The following is a 22,569-nucleotide window of genomic DNA, read 5'->3' as shown; positions in this document are numbered from 1 at the left end:
GTGGAACTATGGTTTGATTGCATTCTAATTTCTTCCATCAAAATCATGCTGACAACCTGATCGTATACTAGTTTTGATTTCCCTGCGAAGCTACTGATTGCAGTAACAATACCATTCCAACTTTCGGGCAACTGACTGAGAATCAGTAGGGCACGAATCTCATTATCAAATGTAATCTCGACTGAAGCAAGTTGATCCGACAACTTGTTGAAACTATTCAAATGCCTGCTAAAACTTTCACTTGCAGACATGGTCATAGTAAATAACCTTTTCATAAGATGTACCTTATTAGTGGCTGACGGCTGCTCGTACATGTTAGAAAGTGCATCGTTCAGAGACTTGGTGGATGATATGTGCTTGATATTAAATGCCACAGACTTTGATATCGTCATTCTGATAGCTCGGAGAGCTTTCCAGTCAAGCAACTCCCACTCGTCCTCATTCATATATCGTGACTTTCCCTTCAATGGTAAGCGCAACTCCTTTCCAAACAAGTAATCTTCAATCTGCATCTTCCAGAAATCGAAATTGTTGTTGTTAAACATCTCAATCTTTGAGCTCTTTTTGTTCGACATCCCGATTCGCTGATCTAAAGATGGAATTAGCTCAAATGAATAGCATGGTTGGATCTGAAATGGTCAAAAAACTTAGAAATGGTTTAAGTCTTCCAAAAAATGGCTCCGAAATGGCTTCAAAAAACCCAATCAAACCTTCGATCAAATCTAGTCAAACACAGTCAAACTTAATGAAATATACCTCTGACTGACGGAATATTCCTGACGGCATCACTGACGCCGTTAATAGACACCGTCTGCTGACGTGGTAGGGTGTGGCGTCCACTGTTGACATGGCACTGACGTGGCATTGTGGGGCCCACCTGCTGACAGATTCTATGGGTCCCACTGGATGACGCGGCAGCGGTGACGTGTCAGTACCGCGGTTGCCACATGGAGACTAACGGGGATGCCGTGTGTCGGTTGATCGGGTCTGGATCAACTGGTATGGATCCGAGTCGAGTACGGTCTAGCTCTGGAGCGGGTTACCGGGTCGGGTCGAAGCGGCTGGGTGAGGAAGACGCATGAAGGGCGTGCGGGGCGCGTGGCCTGCAGGTTGTCGGTGTGTGAAGGTGCGGAAAGACACGAATGACTCTGACGTGGCGCGTGTGGTGCCGTCTGGGCTCCTTTCGAGCTCCGGTTTGCACCGTTGGCTTCGTCTCGACGAGATGAACGTGATGATGACCTTAAAATTCAATTTCGAGACACTAGACAGGGCTTTATTTTCGGTGAATTTCTCTAACCTGGCATTTCTACTCCGAACCAGGCTCTGATACCACTTGTTATGACTCTACGAGCAATAAAACACATACCATAAAAATAGATGACACTAGAAATTACGTGGTTCGGTCTAGATTGACCTACGTCCACGGAGCATACCACAATCCACTATGAAACCGGGAGAAAAATATAAACTCTCAGGTAGCTCTCTCTGCACTCTTCTTCACTCTCTTTTCTGTACATTTTTCATTCACACACCTCTCCTATTTATAGATGGCTGGAGAAATTACATTAGATGGTGATGGAGGATTACAATAAATTGGCGGACACAGCTCAACGCGGCTCCAGCTTGCATGCGGCACCAGCTCACACACGCGTCTCCTGGCTCCTACTACTCAATAGGGACTAGGATTGTAATATTTACCATTGATTATGGTTTGCGTTGTTCTGAGCTGTCAAGTGAAAACTGAAAATGAGTCTCTCTCTACAGAGTTTCTTTCTCATTTTCCTTAGTCTCTTGACCATACTACTTGTTGAGAGAATACTCCACAGCAATGTTTTCTCCCAGTATTTGTGGCGGAAGCCAAGTAGAGTTGTGGGGACAGTGTCACTTCTTGTGCAATTTGTATGGATTTATTAATTTATTTATTTTGGTTGGGTGGTTGGGTGAGGTAGTGGGGAGGGAGAGGGAGAGGGAGAGGGGAGCGTGTTTCTAACTGACTCTAACTTCTCCATCAAAAATAATTAAACATTAGTTTCAGTACCCACAAGAAAGTTGACGTATGTGTTTTGCACTCCATCAAAACATGGGCATGGACAAAAATAGGATCATGGGCTAGACATGTAGAAGTGGACATTATTTATTAAACATCACCTGTGCGGATAGATCCGTCCAAAACCAAATTTCTAATAAATGGAAAACAAACACTGGATGGTGATCCGATTCGATAGACTTTGATGTAACCAAATAACAAATTAAATTTGGCATCTGCAAATTTCCTCTCAAATAATTGTTTGCTTTAAAGATATCCAGTTAACAAATTAACTGGCCTCAGTGCACGTACGCCAGCCAGATGTCTATTTAAAGATATCCACGATCACCATTGTTATGTATGCAAGGATTGCAAGCAGCCAAACGGCCCAAACCTAAGCTTTATGCTCGCAAGCATGGAGTTCCTTCTTCTCCTTCTAGCCTTTATCTCTGTCTTCCTCTTCTATTTTCTGCTGCTGCTGCTGCAAGAGCACAGAAAAACAAAGGAGAGGAGACAGCTTCTTCCACCAGGTCCTCCTGGCCTTCCGTTCTTCGGCAACTTGCACCAGCTGATCAAATACAACGCCACCCCTCATCTCTACCTGTGTCAATTGTCCAAGAAGTATGGTCCCCTTATGTCATTGAGGCTTGGTGTTGTGCCAGTCATAGTCATATCCTCTGCAAAAATGGCCAAAGAAGCCTTGAAAATCCATGATCTAGCATTCTCTGGGAGGCCTTGCATGCTTGGCCAACAGAAACTATCCTACAATGGCTCGGACTTGATTTTTGCCCAGTATGGCGGCTACTGGAGGGAAATCAGAAAATTTTGCGTTCTTCATCTTTTTAGCACCAAGAGGGTACAATCCTTTCGACCTGTTCATGAAGAAGAGGTCCGGGCCATCATCAATAAAATATCTACATTTTCTTCTCCTAAACAAGAAGTGAATATGAGTGAGATGTTGATGTCTCTTTCCAACGACATAATTTGTAGAATTGCTTTTGGTAAAAGGTATGAGGGCAAGGGTGTTGATGGATGTGGAAGAAATAGCTTCCACAAGCTCCTCAATGAAGCTGAGGCCTTGGCCAGCAGCATCTTTGTGTCGGACTATTTCTCATTTATGGGCTGGGTGGACAAACTAACTGGCCTATGTGGTAGGGTGGATAAAAATTTTAGGGAGTTGGATTTGATTTTCCAAGAAATTATCGATGAGCACCTCGATCCTAAGAGGTTGAGATTTGAGCAAGAAGATATTGTTGACATCTTACTCCAACTGAGAAGTGATCAACTATTTACATCTGATCTCACTTTTGATCAAATTAAAGCATTGATCACGGTATGAGTGTGCATACATCTGCATATAGCCCATCTGAAATTCGGATCCCTTATTAAAATGCCAACTTGCCAGTATAATGAATGTATACTAATTATATTATTGCTTGTTTTGCAGGATGTGTTTATTGCTGGAACAGACACAAGTGCAGGCACTATAATTTGGGCAATGACCGAGTTAATGAAAAATCCTAGGGTGATGAAGACTGCACAAGAAGAACTTAGAAGTTTGATAAAGGAAGATTTCATAGATGAAGATGATCTTCCTAGACTAACTTACCTTAAAGCCGTGGTAAAAGAGACAATGAGAGTACACCCTATAGCTCCCTTGCTTGTTCCTCGAGAAACAATTGAAAAGTGCACTATTGATGGGTATGAAATTCAACCCAAGACCATTGTATATGTAAATGCATGGGCCATAGTAAGGGATCTCGAGTCTTGGGAAAAACCAGAAGAGTTCTTGCCCGAAAGATTCCTAGGCAATCCTATAGACTTTAAAGGACAAGATTTTGAATTAATACCATTTGGGGCTGGTCGAAGACGTTGCCCTGGTATGCTTCTCGGACTCATGACGGTGGAACTCACACTTGCCAATCTTCTTTACTCCTTTGATTGGGACTTGCCAAATGGGATGAAGGAAGTAGACGTTGACACCGAGGCAGCTCCCGGCATTGTAATGCACAAGAAAGTTCCTCTTTGCCTTTTGGCTAAAAAATATCTGGCACGTAAGTCGAGATGAATGTGCCTATCTTGCACTTTTTTGTTTGGTAAAATACATTGGCCTCACTTAATGTTTGGTGAACAGACAGTAGCCTCTCCTACGGTTTCAAAAATTTCAGGGACCACCATTGAGCTTTCATGAATTCCAACGATCTCTCCTAAGGTTTGTCAAAAAGGCACAAAGCTCCAATTGTATCTTACAAAAATATTAGTTTTTTGAGGGGAAACTTGTACCTTTTTAGCAAACCTCAAGGGAGGTATGTGATATTTTTGAAACCTCAAGGGAGGTCTGTGATAGTTTCGAAATCTCAAGGGAGGTCTTTGCTTTTTTTTTTTTTGTTAAATCTCACGGGAGGTAGGTATCTCTTGTCCTTTTATGTTATTTTCAAGTAAGTCATGGAATTAAGTTTGAACTTGAGACACTTGAGACAATTGCTAGCGCACTTGTGAGAATTTAGACACCTGACTAAAAAAAGGAGGGTTTTTTTAATTTGTAAAAAAATTGGAATCACTATCACTCTTTCATTTCTAATTGCTTAATTAATTAACATATTAATTTTAATATTATTAAAATCTAAGCTAAGTTCATTGCAATGGTGGAGGATAGGTCAACATATTTAAAATATTCTAAAGCTCACAAGTATGATTGGGCATAGAGAAGATGGATGCACCCACATAGTGCTTCCCTTTTACTACTAACTAAATGATCTTTGCACTCTCCTAATCTATTATTTATTTATTTATTTTTTTAAGTATTGCATCCTTAAGTTGGGCTTACGATATTCAATCAGTAATAATTATGAATGATATTATCTCTTGATGATAAATACTCTATCAGGGTTGGGGATATATATATATATATATATCCACATATTATTATCATTTTATTATGACCCATATATATACATATGTTTAGGTCTATAAAATATTACTATCACTTATTTTAATTCCAAGACTAACTATACAAATTATTAAATTTAGTTACATCATCTTGGTCTCAAATTCAATATTTTCATAAATTAAGTTGTGTTGTATGTTCAATAAAAATACTCCAATTTTTTTCCACACTAGAGAAACAAAAATTATTGTAAAGTTCATATTAAAATTTCTCAAAATGCAAAAATTTTTGGTATTGATGAAGCTTTACCATTATTCTTTCTATATGTACTTGTCCATTCAACATAATGACTTTTAGAGATTTACAATGATTTAATTTGGAGTATTTAAAAAAATTAAGATGAAGATTCAATTATTGTCCTTAAATGCAATTTTAATATTTTGTCATAACATAAATGCAATTTCATCATTTTTGTTTCTAAAGCCTACCAAAATAAAATATTCAAAAAGAAGGTGGAAAAGGAAATGGCATCACAAATAGATTTCAAAAAATTAACATAAGACATTTTTTGTTAGCCTCTCAAAACAATATAAAAGCATATACCTATGCTAACAAACTTCTAAATAAGTGCTGAAATAACATACATTTTTGAATGACAACACAAATGTGTTGTATATATAAGACTTAGAGACAAACTTGGAACTACTTAACAATGAAATTAATCTGAATTTTTTATGTTGGGCTTACAACAAAAATGTAATAACCCAGAGAATTAAACAGGGTCTCGTCGACGAAGACACATCTCGTCGACAAGAAGATACCAAGAGGGAGTTTTGTGGTAGTCTGAAATTCGTCGATGAGGGGTGAAGGTTCGTCGATGAGATGACGTGTCTCGTTGACGAACTCGGGGCTATAAATAGCTAAAACCCGAATTTTTTTAGAGAAAATTGGCGCAAGAACCTTTTCTCTTTCTCTCTCTCTAAACGTCTCTCTCTCCTTCTCTCTTCGATCTCGGCTCTATTCCTCGCCGGATCGACGATCTGAGGTCACCACAACGCTCTTGGGAAAGTTCTCTGCAAGTTTGCCGGAGCGGATTATTGGTGGGAGTGGTTCGAATTCCATCCCCATTTCAGGGTAAGACATTTTATTCAATATTAGCCTTTCCCATAGCTATATAAAATGTTGTACGTAGAAAAATAATGATATTTTGTTTTGCGAGATGTGGTTTTCAAGATGTTGAGTGGGGAACCCTACGGGTATAGGATCAGAGTACAGTAGGGGCTTTCCAGGGATTAGGTAAGGGAAATATGTTATAATAGGAGTTTTAACAAGTTTAACAGAGACTTTATATATATATGTATATACCGGTTTATTATCCAGTTTTATATAATAAAAATTTTTAATGTTGTGTGGTCTGAGTAGATATTTATCTGATATAGAGCTTATACATCTTTTTCCAGCATACCATGTTATACGGTATATTCAGATATTTAACTAGATCGGCATATACATATATTTATTCAGATTAGTATATATACACAGATGTTTATTTAGATCAGTATATTACAGTTTTATTCAGATCAGTATATATAGTATTTACAGAATGCCATGTTTCCTAATACCATAACACTCAGAATATACAGACAGATTATACAAATAGATTATACTGATAGATTAGACAATTAGATATATAGATATAGCATCAAGATGCTACAGTTATATTATTAAGATATTACAGTATTTACAGTACAAAATTATAGTATTATATATATGATATCAGATCCCTGTGAAATATTACAGATAGATACAGATTACAAAGCACAGTACCGTTGTTAATACAGATAGAGTGCAACCACATATCTCATATAGTATGTGGGTGCCGTCAAATCGTGCTCGGAGTGGATGCAGCTCTCTAGTTCACTGGGTTGAGGGGGCCGGTTTGACAAGGTAGCAATCCAGTTCCGCGCCTAGGAGTGAATGCAATTTGGCCAGGCTGAGGTAGTGTAAAGTATAGTGACTTACCTGGAGGGCCGACCAGCGTTAAGTCCCGCCTACGAGCCGTACAACCCTGTCATGAGGAGTCAAATCATGACAAACAGAATTTCAGGGAAAAAGCACAGCTATGTATATGTATACTGTCCTACAATATTTGATAAATATAATATGATATTAGCAGTATGAAAAATAGAAACTTCAAATGATACAGTTATATTTTAAACTGTGAGAAATGTAAGATATGTTTTACTGATTTATCATTTTTACAGTTCAAATGTTATTCAAACAATATGTAACTTAGCCGCCACATACTAGTAATAGCATATTTCCACTTACTGAGCGTCGTCTCACCCTATTACTTTAACATTTTTCAGGTGAGCTAGTTAGGCGAGCAGATCAGGCTCGTGGATAGAGTGATTACTGGGTTGCCCTGTTTATAGGGTAAGTTTATACAGAGTGTTGTATTTTTGGGTAGATGGTATTGGAGAGAGATGCATTATATAACTATAATTTGGAAATACTGAATTCTAGTATTGTATGGTATATATGGTTGTATGAATTATGTTTTCCGTTGCATAGGTATGGTTATTGTATATAAGGATTCCCCAGCGCCCTTCTATGACCTGAGATTTCATAGCAGGGGTATCAAAGTAGTTTATATGTATTTATTTAGAAAAAAAAAATGTTTTAAATTTTGAGGTCGTTACAAAAAAAGTTTTAAAAAATTAAAAAAAAAAAAAAAAAAAAACACAGAAGAAAACAACCAAAAGACCATTACAACATTAATAAGAGGAGGCATATATACAAAAAATAAAATAAACAAGGCATAAAGAGAAAAATGTTACCATAATATGAATTATTGTGTGGGATTGTTTATAAATGTTGTGAATAAACTCAGATTTTGCACAGCGGAAATTAAATGCAGCAACAATGTAGAACAAATATGGAACACACACACGCAGTATATACGAAAGTATGAACAAAAATGCAAAGAATTATGTGGTTCGGCAATGCCTACATCCACGAGAGCAATCAACAAAGGTTTCACTATATATGTGTTAAAGAACACAATACAATACTTCTTGCAATGATCTTTTTCTTTTTCTCTCTATGAAAATATACCCAGAATGGTATATTTATAAACAGATCGGAGGTTTCCCTCGAAACACCCAACCACACTGACATTCACATTCAAAATTTGAAATCAGTCTCACTGTCCCGAGCCAAACCGTCGACAGTTTGAAATATTGAGAGTAAACCGTCTCAACAACATTCAGACAACCATCGACAGTTACTTCGACGGAAAGATACCGAGAGCAAACATTTGGAGATTTTAGCCAAACAGTCGGCAGTTTCCCCCAATGCTGATTCAAACTATGTTTTTCTTCCTTGTGTATGTCCACCACTCAAGAATATTAGCCGCCAAACACAACAATCTCCACCTTGGCGAATTTTTGTCCCCTAGGAGATCCCGAAAAACATAGTCCGATGCTCCACCTTGACCTTAGAACGTTAGGTTGGGTCCATCTCCCCTCCAGCACTTGGAGATATGAAGTGAGTCCAAGCAATGCTTGAACATTTCAGTAGTAACCAATTTTGTCACGATGTCCACTGTGTTTGCAGATGTGTGAACCTTCTCTAATATAAGTTCACCTAAAGTAATCAATTCCTGGACCCTATGAAACCTTACATCAATATGCTTGGTTCTAGTAGGGCACACTTGATTTTTCGCCAAGTAAATGACACTCTGACTGTCACAATGCAGCACAACTTCACCTTGCTGCATACCCAACTCCTTGACCAAACCAGTAAGCCATAAGGCTTCCTTTGCAGTTTCGGAAACTATCATATATTCAAATTCTGTTGTAGATAATGCCACCAAGGATTGTATCATGAACCTCCAATATATAGGTCCTCCCACAAGGGCAAAGACATAACTCATTGTAGACCTTCTGTCATCCATATCTCCTGTATAATCAACATCAACAAACCCTACAACTGATGGACTATCATGTTGCTTGCCAAACATGGTGTCATAACTAGAAGTACCTCATAAGTATCTGACCATTTGACGGCTTTCTAGTGCTGTCTACTCGGATTAAAAAGAAACTCACTCACCATACTTATTGCATGTACTAAGTCTGGTTTTGTACACACCATGACATACATTAAACTCCCCATGACACTAGCATAAGGGACCATTGACATGTCTTGGATATCATCATCCGTACTTGGGCATTCAGTAGTAGACAATTTAAAGTGACTCTCTAGATGTATATATACCAGTTTAGCATCAGCCATGTCGAACCTTTCCAACACCTTCTCCACATAACTACCCTAAGATGGCCACAACCTCCCTGCAGTTTTGTCCTAGTGGATCTCCATCCTAATTATCTTCTTGGTCGGACCAAGATCCTTCATGTCAAACTCTTTATGCAATAGATCTTTTAACTGATTTACCTCAATTAAATTCTTCACAGCTATTGACATGTCATCGACATAGAATAATAAGAAAATAAGAGAACCATCATTAAGCTTCTTCATATACATGCAACAATCATACTCACATCTTCTGTAGCCTATCCTGATCACATAGGAATCAAATATTTTGTACCATTGCCTTAGAGACTGTTTCAGCTCGTAAAGAGACTTCTTCAACATGCAAACTAAGTGCTTTTTCCCGAGTTCACTGAATCCCTTTCGCTATACCATATAAATTTGTTCCTCCAAGTCACCATGGAGAAATGTAGTTTTCATATCCATTTGTTCCAAATGCAGATCATAATGAGCTACTTACCCCAACACTACCCTAATAGAAGTGTGTCGTACCACAGGTGAAAAGATTTTATCATAATCTATTCCCTTTTTCTGTGAGTATCCCTTTGCCACTAATCATGCCTTGAATTTCTTTCCTTCCTTTTCTAAAATTGCTTCCTTCTTCCTATATACCCATTTGTAGCCTATCGTCCTCTTCCCATTTGGAAGCTCCACCAACTCTCAAGTTTGATTCTTATGCTCGACTCCATTTCCTCAATCATAGCACCCATCCTCCAACTTTTCTCCTGGACATGCACTGCCTTTTGAAAAGTAGTTGGATCATTGTAACTGGTAATGAAAGCATAAGATACTAACTCTTTAAACCCATACCTTGACAGTGGTCTGATAGTACATCTTGATCTCCGTATAGGAATATTGTCGACTTGCTGATTTTCCGAGTTAGAATTCCTTGTAAATTGAGCACCAAGATCATTATCATTGCCCTGAATTTCTAACTCCACATGCACAATATGTTTGTCTTTGCTCCAGTTTTCTGGCTCCTATTTCTCTTCATCATCAACTTGAATACGCTTCACCATAACTTTCTCATAAAAAACTACATCCCTACTGATCACCACCTTGTTTGCCATTGGATCCCATAGCATGAACCCCTTCACACCCTTTTGATATCCCAAAAAGATGCAACGTCTAGACTTTGCGTCAAGTTGTGATCTCTCCTCACTAGACACGTGAACATAGGCTGGACAATCGAATACCTTCAATCCGGAATAGTTTACCTCATTTCCCATCCAAACCTCTTCTACCACTTTTCCTTCTAGTGATGCCCTTGATGATTGATTTACCAAGAAACAAGCCATACTAATTGCCTCAGCTCAGAAGTTCTTTGGTAGCCCTACATTAAGCCTGAGACACCAAGCTCTTTCAATTAGAATTCGGTTCATCCTTTCAGCCACACATTTTGTTGAGGTGTTTGGCGAATAGTGAAATGTCTTAATGCCCTGCTGCTTACAAAACTCTATGACCCTATAATTAGCGTACTCGGTTCCATTGTCTAACTTGAGACATTTGATTATACTCCCAATCTGGTTTTCCACTTCAGCTTTCCATAACTTAAGATTGACAAATGTATCAGACTTGTGCCGCATAAAGTATACTCAGACTTTTCATGAGTAGTCATCAACAAAACTCACAAAATAAACATGTCCCCCCCTTGTGATGCCACTTTAATAGTCCTCTAAACATCAGAATGTGTGAAATCAAGAATACCTTCCGTCTTATGAATAGCTGATTTGAATTGCGTCCTATTTTGCTTTCTAAGAACACAAAACTTGCAAAAATTCAACTTACATGTTTTCATACCTTTCAAGAGTTTCCTCTTGTGAATTCTTTTATACCATGTTCACCCATATGCCCAAGCTGCACTACAAGAAAACTAGTTTTTAGTGACGGAAGTATTAGTGACAGATGAAATTTTATCACTAAAAGTGTAGTATTAATGACGGTTTTTTAGAAATATCACTAATAGTTCGATTATTAGTGACGAAATTTCATCCGTCACTAAAACTTCCATTACTAATACTCCAGTTTCCCAGCTCAAACCAGCGCGGACAACCACTATTCGAGTGAAAAGTATCATAGGAAACAATTAGAGACGATTATTTGAGTATTAGTGATAATTTCAATGCGTCACTAAAAGGATGTGTTTAGTGACGGTTAATTAACTGTCACTATTATTATTGTATTAATAAATAAATAAAAATTTATTTTTCATTAGTAGTGAGGGTTTAGAATATTCGTCACTATTAGTCAATTAGTAGTAGCGGTTCAGATGCTTCGTCACTACTAGTTTTTTTATTTTAATGAATAAAACAAATTTATTTTAAACTAGTAGTGATGGTTTGTAATATTCATCACTGTTAGTCCATTAATAGTGACGGGATGTTTCATCACTACTAGTTCTTTTCTTTTAATAAATAAACAAATTTATTTTAAACTAGTAGTGATGGTTTGTCATATTCGTCACTAGTAGTCCATTAGTAGTGACGGTTCGAATGCTTCGTCACTATTAATTATTTTCTTTTAATAAATAAAACAAATTTATTTCAAACTAGTAGTGACGGTTTGGAATATTCATCACTATTAGTCCATTAGTAGTGACGGTTTGGACGCTTCGTCACTACTAGTTCTTTTCCTTTAATAAATAAAACAAATTTATTTTTCACTAATAGTAACGGTTTGGAATATTCATCACTATTAGTCGATTAGTAATGACGATTCGGATGTTTCGTCACTACTAGTTCTTTTCTTTTAATAAATAAATAAAAATATATTTTAAACTAGTAGTGACGGTTTGTAATATTCGTCACTATTAGTCCATTAGTAGTGATGGTTCGGATGCTTCGTCACTACTAGTTTTTTTCTTTTAGTAAATAAAATAAATTTATTTTTCACTAGTAGTGATGGTTTGAAATATTCGTCACTATTAGTCTATTAGTAGTGACGACTCAGATGCTTTATCACTACTACGTCTTTTCTTTTAATAAATAAAACAAATTTAGTTTAAACTAGTAGTAAGGTTTGTAATATTCGTCACTATTAGTCCATTAGTAGTGATGGTTCAGATACTTTGTCACTACTAGTTCTTTTCTTTTAATAAATAAAACAAATTTTTTTAAACTAGTAATGACGGTTTGTCATATTCGTCACTATTAGTCCATTAACAGTGACGGTTCGGATGCTTTGTCACTACTAGTTCTTTTCTTTTAATAAATAAAAATAATTTATTTTAAACTAGTAGTGACAGTTTGGAATATTTGTCACTATTAGTCCATTAGTAGTGACGATTTGGAAGTTTCGTCACTACTAGTTCTTTTCTTTTAAAAAAAAATTAAGTCATTTCACACTAGTAGTGACGGTTATGGGATTCGCCATTACTAGTTCTTTTACTTATTGGGTTTCGCCCCAATCTTCCTCATTTCCCTCCTTTCTCTTATCTCTTTCCCGCCTCCTCTCTCGATCCTTCCCTCTAAATTCTCCTCTCTCCGTTGCAACGCTGTTGTTGCTCGTCGCAGCCCGAGGACCCATCGCCATTCGTAGACCTTTGTAGCCCGAGGGTCCTTCGCCGTTCATTCGCTAACCATCACAGTCGAGGGCCTGTCACCGTTTGTTCGCAGAACCCATCACCATCGCAGCCTCTCGCCTTCGTCATTATCAGGGAGGTCAGTATTTTTTCTCCATATTTTTATTTCAGTTTATTTTCACTGCTAGTATTAATTAGATGCTTGTTTGGCTTTTATCTGGTGTTCATAAATTTTGTTTTTGAGCCCAAAAAAAAAAGAAAAAGAAAATGCAAATCACCATTGATGAATGTTTCAAGGAAAACAGTGATACAAAAATGTCATTAAATAAAATCTCAATAGTCAAATCACACTAAATTAGGGCGAGAGATTGTTGTTCTATTCTCTTTGAAGATCGAATCACAATAGAGGATTGCTCTTTAGAATTTTTTAGTTTGCTTAGTTTGAATTAAGTTATGAAATTCTTTTATTTCAAGATCAAAGCATTTAATCTCATCTTTCGAACAAAAGTTAGGTAATTAATGCAATTTTTTTTTTTAATGGGAATTGGTGGTTTTTATTTTGTTGGAAATTAATTATTGGAAAATAATGCTTTATCGGCATCATTTATTATCATATTTATTGTGACATTTTTCACTTATTAATATGTTAACGTGCATCAAATTAATATGAAAATAATTGGGAAATAAAGTTCATCATGGTTGAATTTTTTTTTTTAAGAAAAAAAAAAACTAAAAAGTGGGAAAATAAAAAAAAAATTAAGTAATCTTAGACTATCAAAGCAACAAGAATGATCATCTTGGATAACTTTTATTTTGATATATAAAATCACATACTACCTAAAAACCCATGAAAACACACATTCTTCTAATTAATATTAAACACCAAATTATAACTTTTTTTTTTTTTGTGAGTAGATTAACCCACCTACCCAAATAAACAATATGAAGAACACACCGATCAAACAATCCAAAATAATGAATTTAATTAAAGGAATAATGGGATGTTCAATCCTACAGGAGTCATTTAGGAACTGCTGAAGCTGGTGGTAATGTGGATGACAATTATACGAATGATCACCAATAGAAGCATCAATGCCAAACACATCCACTTCCCAACGATGTAATCCTCTCAATATAATTTATAGAGATTTGACACTTTGCCTTATGCATTCCCCTCAACATCTGGTTCACGGAATGTCTATTCCTAGAAATAGAGTGGTTATAATAGGTTAGTTACAATTAGTTATACAAAAAAGCTACTTTGATACCATAAAACAAATAAAAATGTAAAACTTTTTATGAATTCATAATAAGGAATAGAGAAGGAATAACTAATCTCAAATTTCACCATTTGAATGTATATTCCTTTCTTATTAGTGTATTGTTTACCATATAAGTGTTGTGTTAAGACTTTCTACTCTTATTGAAATTATATTGTATCTCTTGTAAAATACTAGATTAAGTTGCCATACTAGTTGTGAATATGCCTTCTGCATGACTGATGCAGATTTGTGTATTGCATACTGGTAGTGAATCTAGGTTCTCACATGCTCTTATATATAAACTCTTTTTCAGGTAAATTTTTTTTTTTGGAGTTGTTCATTTTACAGTCGATATGCTACCGAAATTTTGTTAAAAACTTTTCCAAAATATGAGATAATAGATGTTGAAGTATATAACTGTATAAGCACCAAATGAGATGAGTAATGTTCTTGGAACCACAAATAGCTATTACTTGTTGGAAATCAAGCTCAAAAGAGGAAACTATGTCCATAATTTTGGAAAATTGCCTATTTAATGTTATAAGAAATGATGCGATATAAGAAATGCAACCTCACTTAGGGTTATTTTGAGAAACAATCATTGCAAAATTTAAATGGTAAAGATGTATCCGAGTAGATGTTTGTGTATAAGACGAGCTAAACAAGTTGTAGTTTTGTTATTTTGTTGTAGGTTGTTATATTTAATGACAATAATTTATTTTAAAATTGATTGCAATAAATTTTCAGAACAACAATGTATAAAAGACCAGTAAAAAGACAAGAATTAAATGCCATGTGAAGTAAAATATCAAATTAATTACCGTCATTTCATGTGTTAATTGAAGCTTAGACCCGTTCAAGAATGGTTGTTATACATTCATTCCTAATCGTACATGTGAGACAAATCAATTGTTAAAATTCAATTGAATATTAGTCATACTATGTAGACTAATAATCAATTGAACATGTTAATTATTTATTTCATTTACGATTAGTGATGTTTGTATTTCAATCATTCTTGAATTGTCCAATGTTCACAGTTTAAGAAGTTGTATTTACATTACTATCATCGTTCACCTTTTGTTCATTGTCATTGTTGACTTTTTGAGTCTGATCCTTATTTTGATAATGACAAACCACAATATCCTACTTGTGTAACTGAGTGTGAATAAGTTTATATTTCTGTAAGCACACATGATGAATGCAAAATGCCCATGAAAAAGACACAAAGAACACCAATCGGCATATTCCATGGAGCATTGAGGAGCAGAAGATACAAAGACTTTATTTATTTTCTTGGTTGTAATAGTAATTAGGGTAGAATGTGCATGCCTCTTACGTGATTTAAATTGAAGTTCTACCTGACCTTAGATTGACCATAGGACCTCCAAGTAACATGAAAACCCTTTTCATAAAATGTCTAACTTATACAAAGGTTTTTAAATGTTTTTAAAGTTAAAAGAAGGTAAAAACTAAATTTTTCAAAGGGGTCGGTCAACCAGCCAGTCGATTGAACATTAGAAATAAGTAATTTTTTTCACTCAATTAGATCTCATCTCAATCTATGTTCAACATGAAAATTGTGGCATTTTCCCGTAGCTTTCGTTAGATACCAAGAACGTTCAAATTGGAGTTACACAGAAAAAGTTATGGCTAAAACACTGAAAGGTGTCTATAATAGAAAAACTCCCATCATGTTTCTTCCGTTTCATTGATGGACATTTTTATCAATGTAAAACTTCTTATCATGAAATGTGTTCAACATGAAAGTAGTGAGATTTTCTCTTATTTTCTATTAATATCAAGAACGTCTAATTTGAAGTTGTATAGAAAATGTTATGGCCAAAACACTGAATAGTGTCCGCGCAGAAAACTCGAGGTCGGTCGACCTAACCTTCACTACGGTCAACCGAAGCTCACGAATTTGAAGCTTGGTCGACCGAACTTCTCAGGAAAGCGTCCCAATGGCCGAAATGGCTAGTTTTCAAAATAAAAATATATTTTAAAGTCCAAACGTCTATATAACGATCACAAAAGGTTTTTGCCTATAAATACAACCCCAAAACACTTGAAAAATGTTGGAGAATCTTTTTGTTAATTTAGTTGATCATTTTTTGATTCTCTCACACTTCTATACCCCATTTGTTCTTTAAATTCTCATTTTTCTCCTACCCTTCTTTTATTTAAAAAATATTTTGGGAGAAAATATTCTTGGGGGGTTTTAAGTGAAGAGGCTTGAGCATATATCATATACATATATATATTGCTTGATGGCATTCTTCTTTCATTTGTGATATATTTTCAAAGATTAAAATTTCTCCTAGACTCTTCTTTTGAAAACCATTTTTGGGGAAAATATTTTTGGGGTTATATTTGAAGAGGCTTAAGCATATAACATTCTCTATTTGTATATTGCTTGAAGACCTCTCTATTTTTCATGTTTTCAAATATTAAATTTCTTTTATATTCTTTTATTTGGGAAAATATATTTTTTTTTGGAGAAATTTCTTGTGAATAATGTCTCGAAGGCTTGGGCTAATATTCTTACCCATATATTTTGCTTGAATGCCTTCCTGTGATTAATTTTACTAAGGTCAATCATTTTGAAGAAAACCCTAATATTCTCCTACTCTTATCTTGAAATATATTTGTTCGAGAATTTCTTTGAGTTATACAAGAGGGAGTCTTGAGCATATATCAATTTAATATATACTTGCTTGAGATGCTTCTCCTTTTCTTTTATAAAGGTCAATCATTTTGATAGCAAAATCGTAGTTTCTCCTACTTATCTTGAAGTATATTTTTGGAGAAACTCTTTAGGTTATTCAAGAGCTTTGAGCATATATTTATTAATATATATATTGGCTTGAAAAGCTTCTTGAAAAAAGGCTAAAGCATATATTCATTTTTGCTCGGCAGCCTTTTTTTATTTGAATTTGAAAAGGTCAATCATTTTAGAAAACAAAATCATTTTCCAAACTCTCAAGTTTTACTTGAAAAATATTTTGAGAGAAAACCCATACTCTACATGAGCTTCATTTGAAAATCATATGAAAAGTGCATATTAGATTTTAATATTGTACATCCTTACTTAGTTTAGATGTAGAGACCCAAACCTTTTAAAATTGGATTCGTCGAAGAAGGATCACATTCGTCGACGAAGTCCTTCAGAGCCTCGTCGACGAAATTCAGAGCCTCGTCGACGAGAGAATGTAGAGGGGTTTTGAGAGGTTGTTGGGAAATACTCGTCGACGAAATTTAGGGCCTCATCGACAATTTGTGTGGTGGATTCATCGACGAAGATGCCGCCTCGTCGACGAATTGGACCAGGTCAAAGGCCCTATAAATATCCCATTTGAGTTGCTTAGGAGCTAAGACTCACCCAAAAGCTCTCTCTCTCTCTCTCTCTCTAAGCTGCGAATCTCTCTCTCTCTCTCTCTCTAGGATTCTTTGCCGTTTGTCATCCATTTCCAAAAATGAAGGGTACTGTGTGGATCAGAAGAGAAAACTCTACAAGTTTAGCGGATCGGATCGTCGTTTCAGAGATTTTCAAGTTTTCCTTAAAATCGAGGTAGAGATCTGATCTTAGTTTTGATTGAATATTTAGATAGCAGTAGAAAACGTAGTAAGATTATGTTCTGTGGTTATAGGTTTCCAGGATCCCGAGTTGTCATTTTGGATCTTTTCCGAACGTAGTTTCACTTCGAGCTTAAGGTAAGGGGAATTTGATTACAACAGCATTTTTGGAAAACTAAACTGCTAAAAAGTTAGTTTATGTTATTATGTATGATTTAACTGCTTATTTGCTAAATTCTACCAAGTAGAAATGCCGGTTTTACGATTTTACGATTTTTGGTAAAAACGAGGAATTCGGCGTATGATCTCCAAACTTTACAAAAATCATTTATTTGCATTTATACTATAGTAGGAGATGCTCGAATCCTTTACTTATTTATTTAAATGATGTTTACTTGATTTCTATCATTTAGCGGGTTTTTGGATCAACTTTGTGTGATATATGCTGAAATGGAAATGAATAGAGTTTCTATACTATTGATATAGAATATGGGAACGAAGTTTCAATTTGTTATACTGAGAATGTGAAAAACTGAGGCTGGTAATACACCGAGCTGAATCAGTAAACAAAGAGGGGTAAACTGACTGGAAAGGCGCCGGTTTGAACCCAATGTGATTATCTGAATTTGTAAAAAATACTGGAATTGCACAGGTTACTGTTTTGCTATAAATTGTATATATGATATTGGAACCCCAACTTGTGACTAAAAGAGGTTGAAAGAAACTTCAGTAAAAGGGGTTGAAAAATACTCCAGTTCGGAGGTTGAAATAAACTCCTAGGGCTAGGTACCGATGCTGACAGTGCAATCCATACATGTGTGAAATCAGTATGGGTATATTAGATGGTGGACCTACGAGGAGTTAGTAAGCTGTTGGTAAAAATAAACCAGGGGGCGGTCGGATCATAAAAGATGCTCGGCTTTTGTCTGCACGAACAGGACAATGTCAGAGGCAATCAGTGCACAACTCGTGCCACGGGGTAAATAGGCAACTGTCATACCAAGCTGGAGGTGTTCTAATAGTCATATGCATGATTTAAATACTGATGTGCAGATAAATGTTATGGGATACAGTATTATAAACAAATGTTTTGAATGTGTGAGTTCTTATTAAAATGTGCATGTAAGCAGTCACACACTGTTGTAACTCCTTCATCCTTACTGAGAGGTGTCTCCCCCTATCATACAACCTTTGTTTTCAGGTCCATCAGTACGTCGGTCCTAGTAGCTAAAGGGACTGGGGAGATTATTTTGGTTAACTTACATAAGCATATGAATCTTGTAGTAAACTTGGATGAAGTTCCTTTTTGGAGGGTTGTAATAATGAAAATTATTCTAAGTCTGAATTTATGTAAATTATGAATGTATTAGTAAACTCTGGTATAAGTCTAGTAGAAATTCCAATGGATGTTTATGTTTTTTTGCGACATTTACATCGTGATTATGTATGATTTATACCTGTATGTGCCTGTTTAGGGCGGGTTGTTTTCGTATTTTGAACAGGTACAGGTACTCAGTATAAGTGAGTGACACCTGGGTCCATATAAAAGGGTCGGGTCGTTACATTAGAAGCATTTTCTGGTACGCAAATTCTATTAAATATATTTGTGTTCTAGGCATGACCTGAAGAGGGAGACTCACCTTGTGAAGAGTCCCGGACAGACTTAGACCCGGTTAGGAAAATCTCGGATTGGCTTAGACCCGGTTAGGAAAGTTAGGGTAAGGTGTAGGTTGAGGTCAGCCCCGTTAATTGACCTAGTTGTAAAGGTTGAGATCAGTCTTGTGCTAATTGACCTGGTTGTCCACTCGTTAAGTGAGCATTAGTGGAATCCTTGGGCTGCTGGCTCAAGGCGGAGACATAGGCAGGATTGACTGAACCCCGATAACAAATGTTGTGTCTCTCTTTCTCTTTACTAATTATCTTTCCCGCACATGTTTGTTTAAATTTGATTTATTGTGAATGTTGTGCATGATTTAAATACTTCCAAATATTAATATTCGAATTGGTTATCTCTTAGAAAGACCCTAAGTTGTGCTATACTGTTTGTGATTTGAAGTCAACCTAGGAAGAAATTTTTAAATACCCAATTCACCCCCTCTTGGGAATACACCATTCCTATCAACTGGTATCAGAGCCCGATTGCAATAAGCTTAATCGCATTTGCATAAAGATTGCAATGACTTTTCTTCAGTGTATCCCTGTTTTGAGGGTCAATCCTTTGCAAATCCTCCACTACTTTTATTATGCAGATTTTACCGTTTGAATATTGAAAAAGTTTTTTGTAAAATCAATTGATTGGAAGTTTTGGAAAGAGTTTTTCAAAGGATTTTTATCTCAATAAAAATGATTTTAAAAATCCATAGTTTCCCAAGCTGTAATGTGAAATGAATAAGCATGACATTGGTTTTAATGCATATCATTTGAGTGTCATGCATTATTTAGTGTGCGTTATGCTACTAATATTTTTAAAGAGGGTTATATCTTGTACTAGTAGTGTTAAGGTATTTTGGGAACATTAAGAAGCGTGGAAAAATCGAGAGAGAGAACACCACTTCAAAGATTTAGGGTTTAAACGACTAAGAAGAGTATAATCAAAATAGGTACATCTTCCTCCTTCAACTTTATTAAATATTCTATGCCATGATTCATGTGATATTTTTGCGTTAAATTTTTTATGAATCATGTGATATTAGTATACCATCTTATGAGATGCTACATAGGAATAGTTTATATACTCATAAGATTTTAGGAAATAATATAAAAGGGGTTATAATACTTTAAATGCTTAAGTAGTGTTTTATGCTTAAAATTTTAAATTTTAATATACACTATTGTTTTATTAAGAACCATAGAAGAGCATGCCAATATAAGAATTATAGTGAAACATCCAATCTAATAACTTTATATGTATATATATATATATTGCAGACACCCTATTTTTATCCGAGCCAAATACAACAAAATAATTATTTTTATCCTTATTGTTATTATTATTTATATTATTATTTATTATTTTATTATTAGGATATTATTATTATTATTATTATTATTATTATTATTATTATTACTTTACTATTATTATTCTTATTCTTATTATTATTTTCATTATTATTATTATTATTATTGTAATTATCATTACTTCTATTATTATTATTATTATTATTATTGTTATTATTATTATTATTATTATTATTATTATTTCTAAATATTACTTTATTGTTATTATTTTACTATTATTATTATTATTATTATTATTATTATTAATATTATCCTTAATTTTTATTATTACTTTGTTATTATTATTAGTATTATACTAATATTATTATTATTATTATCATTATGGTTATTATTATTAGTATTATTATTATTATTATTATTATAAAGATAAAAAATAAAAAAAATAAGAAACAGTGGGGCGGAAACCCTAGGGTTCCCTGCTCCCCATCATTCCCCCTTCTTTTTTCTATATAATCACACTCACGCACCCAAGAGCAGGCACAGCCAGGGGCGCATAAGGAAAAAAGACCCTATTTTTGCTACAGACGGCCCGCGCACCATTCCTGTCTTCCCTTTCTCTCTCTCGTTCTTTCCCTCTCTTATTCTCTCTTCCCCTGCCCCCCTGTTTTCTTCCCTTCTCTCTGTTTCTCCCTTATCTCCCTGCAAGTCTCCCTCTCAGCTTTCTTTCTATCTTCCAGCCATCAACTCCGGTGGCCATCAGCAATTCTCAGCCGCATCAGACACCCGAGACCAGGACAGAACACCACGGCTGCTACAGAACTCCCCGAAGTCTGCAGCTTTCCTCTGCTCCCGCCTGTTCCAGCAACGCAACTCCTGCAGACCACCGAAGCCTGCTGCTTCTTCTCTGCTCACAGGTCTTGCTGCTGCCGCATGAACCGCCACCTCTCCGGCCACTCATAGTCGCCGCCGCTTCCCCACGAGCCTCCAGCAACCATCGTCGTCTCCGGCATCCTTCCCCGTTCCGTCAGCCCACGGTGAGTCTCCTGCCCTTCCGCATGCAAACATACAAGGCTCCATACACACACACACAGAAAACACCATACACACACGCAGTAAAACATTCACAAACACACACGCTCCATACACACAAGGCTACTACTCCTAAGGTAGGATTTTTAGTTGAACTTTTCTTGTTTTTCTTTTATCATGTGATTTTATTTGATTTTGTTCATATTATCAGGTTGTGATTTTATTTTATTTTTTCATTTTTTTCATGCATTAAAATAATATTATGTTTTTTTTAGGATGTTATAATATTTATATTATGGTTTATTACGTAGGTAATATGGTGATTTATCATTGTTTATTCTTTTTAATATCATATGCATATTTATATTTTATCATGGTTTATTGTTTCATATTGTTATCATATATTATTGTATATTATTTGTTACTATAATATTATTGTTTATTATTTATAAAAAGTGTTGCTCTTGTATTCATGTGATGTTCATATTTGTTAGAGGATTTCATGCTAATCTTGTTTAGGCAATTTCCTAATTTTAGGATGTTGATTACTTTAGATTTAAGTTCGTTTAGGGTTTTAATTATTTTTACATTTTTAAATGTGTTGATTATTTTGCGTTTAGGGTTTTTGTCATAATTAATGTTTATATGTGGGGTTATTATTATTGTTCATATTTAGTGTTTATTTCATATGTAGCATATTAATTTTTAGAGTTGTACATCAATTTTTGATTCAATTTATTTTCATAATTTCCCATTTAGTGGTCATATTGAATATTTATATATTAGTATTAGCTCTAAACCATTTCCATGATTTTTCTGTTTGCTTATCCCTATATAATTACCCGCTAAATTTAGAATTAATTGGTTTCCATGTTTTGATCATAAGTTTGAATTGTTTCCTTAATCTTGGTAGTTGCTTCCATGTGTATTGTGCATTAGTATTAAGGTAATTATTATGTTATGATCCTTATTGTCATTA

General features: G+C 35.2%; 1 protein-coding gene across 1 annotated transcript; it reads left to right on the top strand.

Moving 5' to 3' along the window:
- The first annotated feature begins 2,243 nt into the window (after nucleotides 1-2,243).
- Nucleotides 2,244-4,507, top strand: LOC131162267 (6,7,8-trihydroxycoumarin synthase-like). The gene is made up of 2 exons (XM_058118572.1): nucleotides 2,244-3,359; nucleotides 3,474-4,507. Exons 1-2 carry the CDS (start codon nucleotides 2,430-2,432, stop codon nucleotides 4,092-4,094), a joined length of 1,551 nt encoding a protein of 516 aa, XP_057974555.1. The 5' UTR covers nucleotides 2,244-2,429; the 3' UTR covers nucleotides 4,095-4,507.
- Nucleotides 4,508-22,569: the final 18,062 nt, after the last annotated feature.

The sequence above is a fragment of the Malania oleifera genome, chromosome 8 (genome assembly GCF_029873635.1).
Source record: "Malania oleifera isolate guangnan ecotype guangnan chromosome 8, ASM2987363v1, whole genome shotgun sequence".
NCBI classification, from domain to species: domain Eukaryota; kingdom Viridiplantae; phylum Streptophyta; class Magnoliopsida; order Santalales; family Ximeniaceae; genus Malania; species Malania oleifera.
Note: the sequence above shows the minus strand (reverse complement) of the source record. Positions and strands in the feature narration are given on the sequence as shown.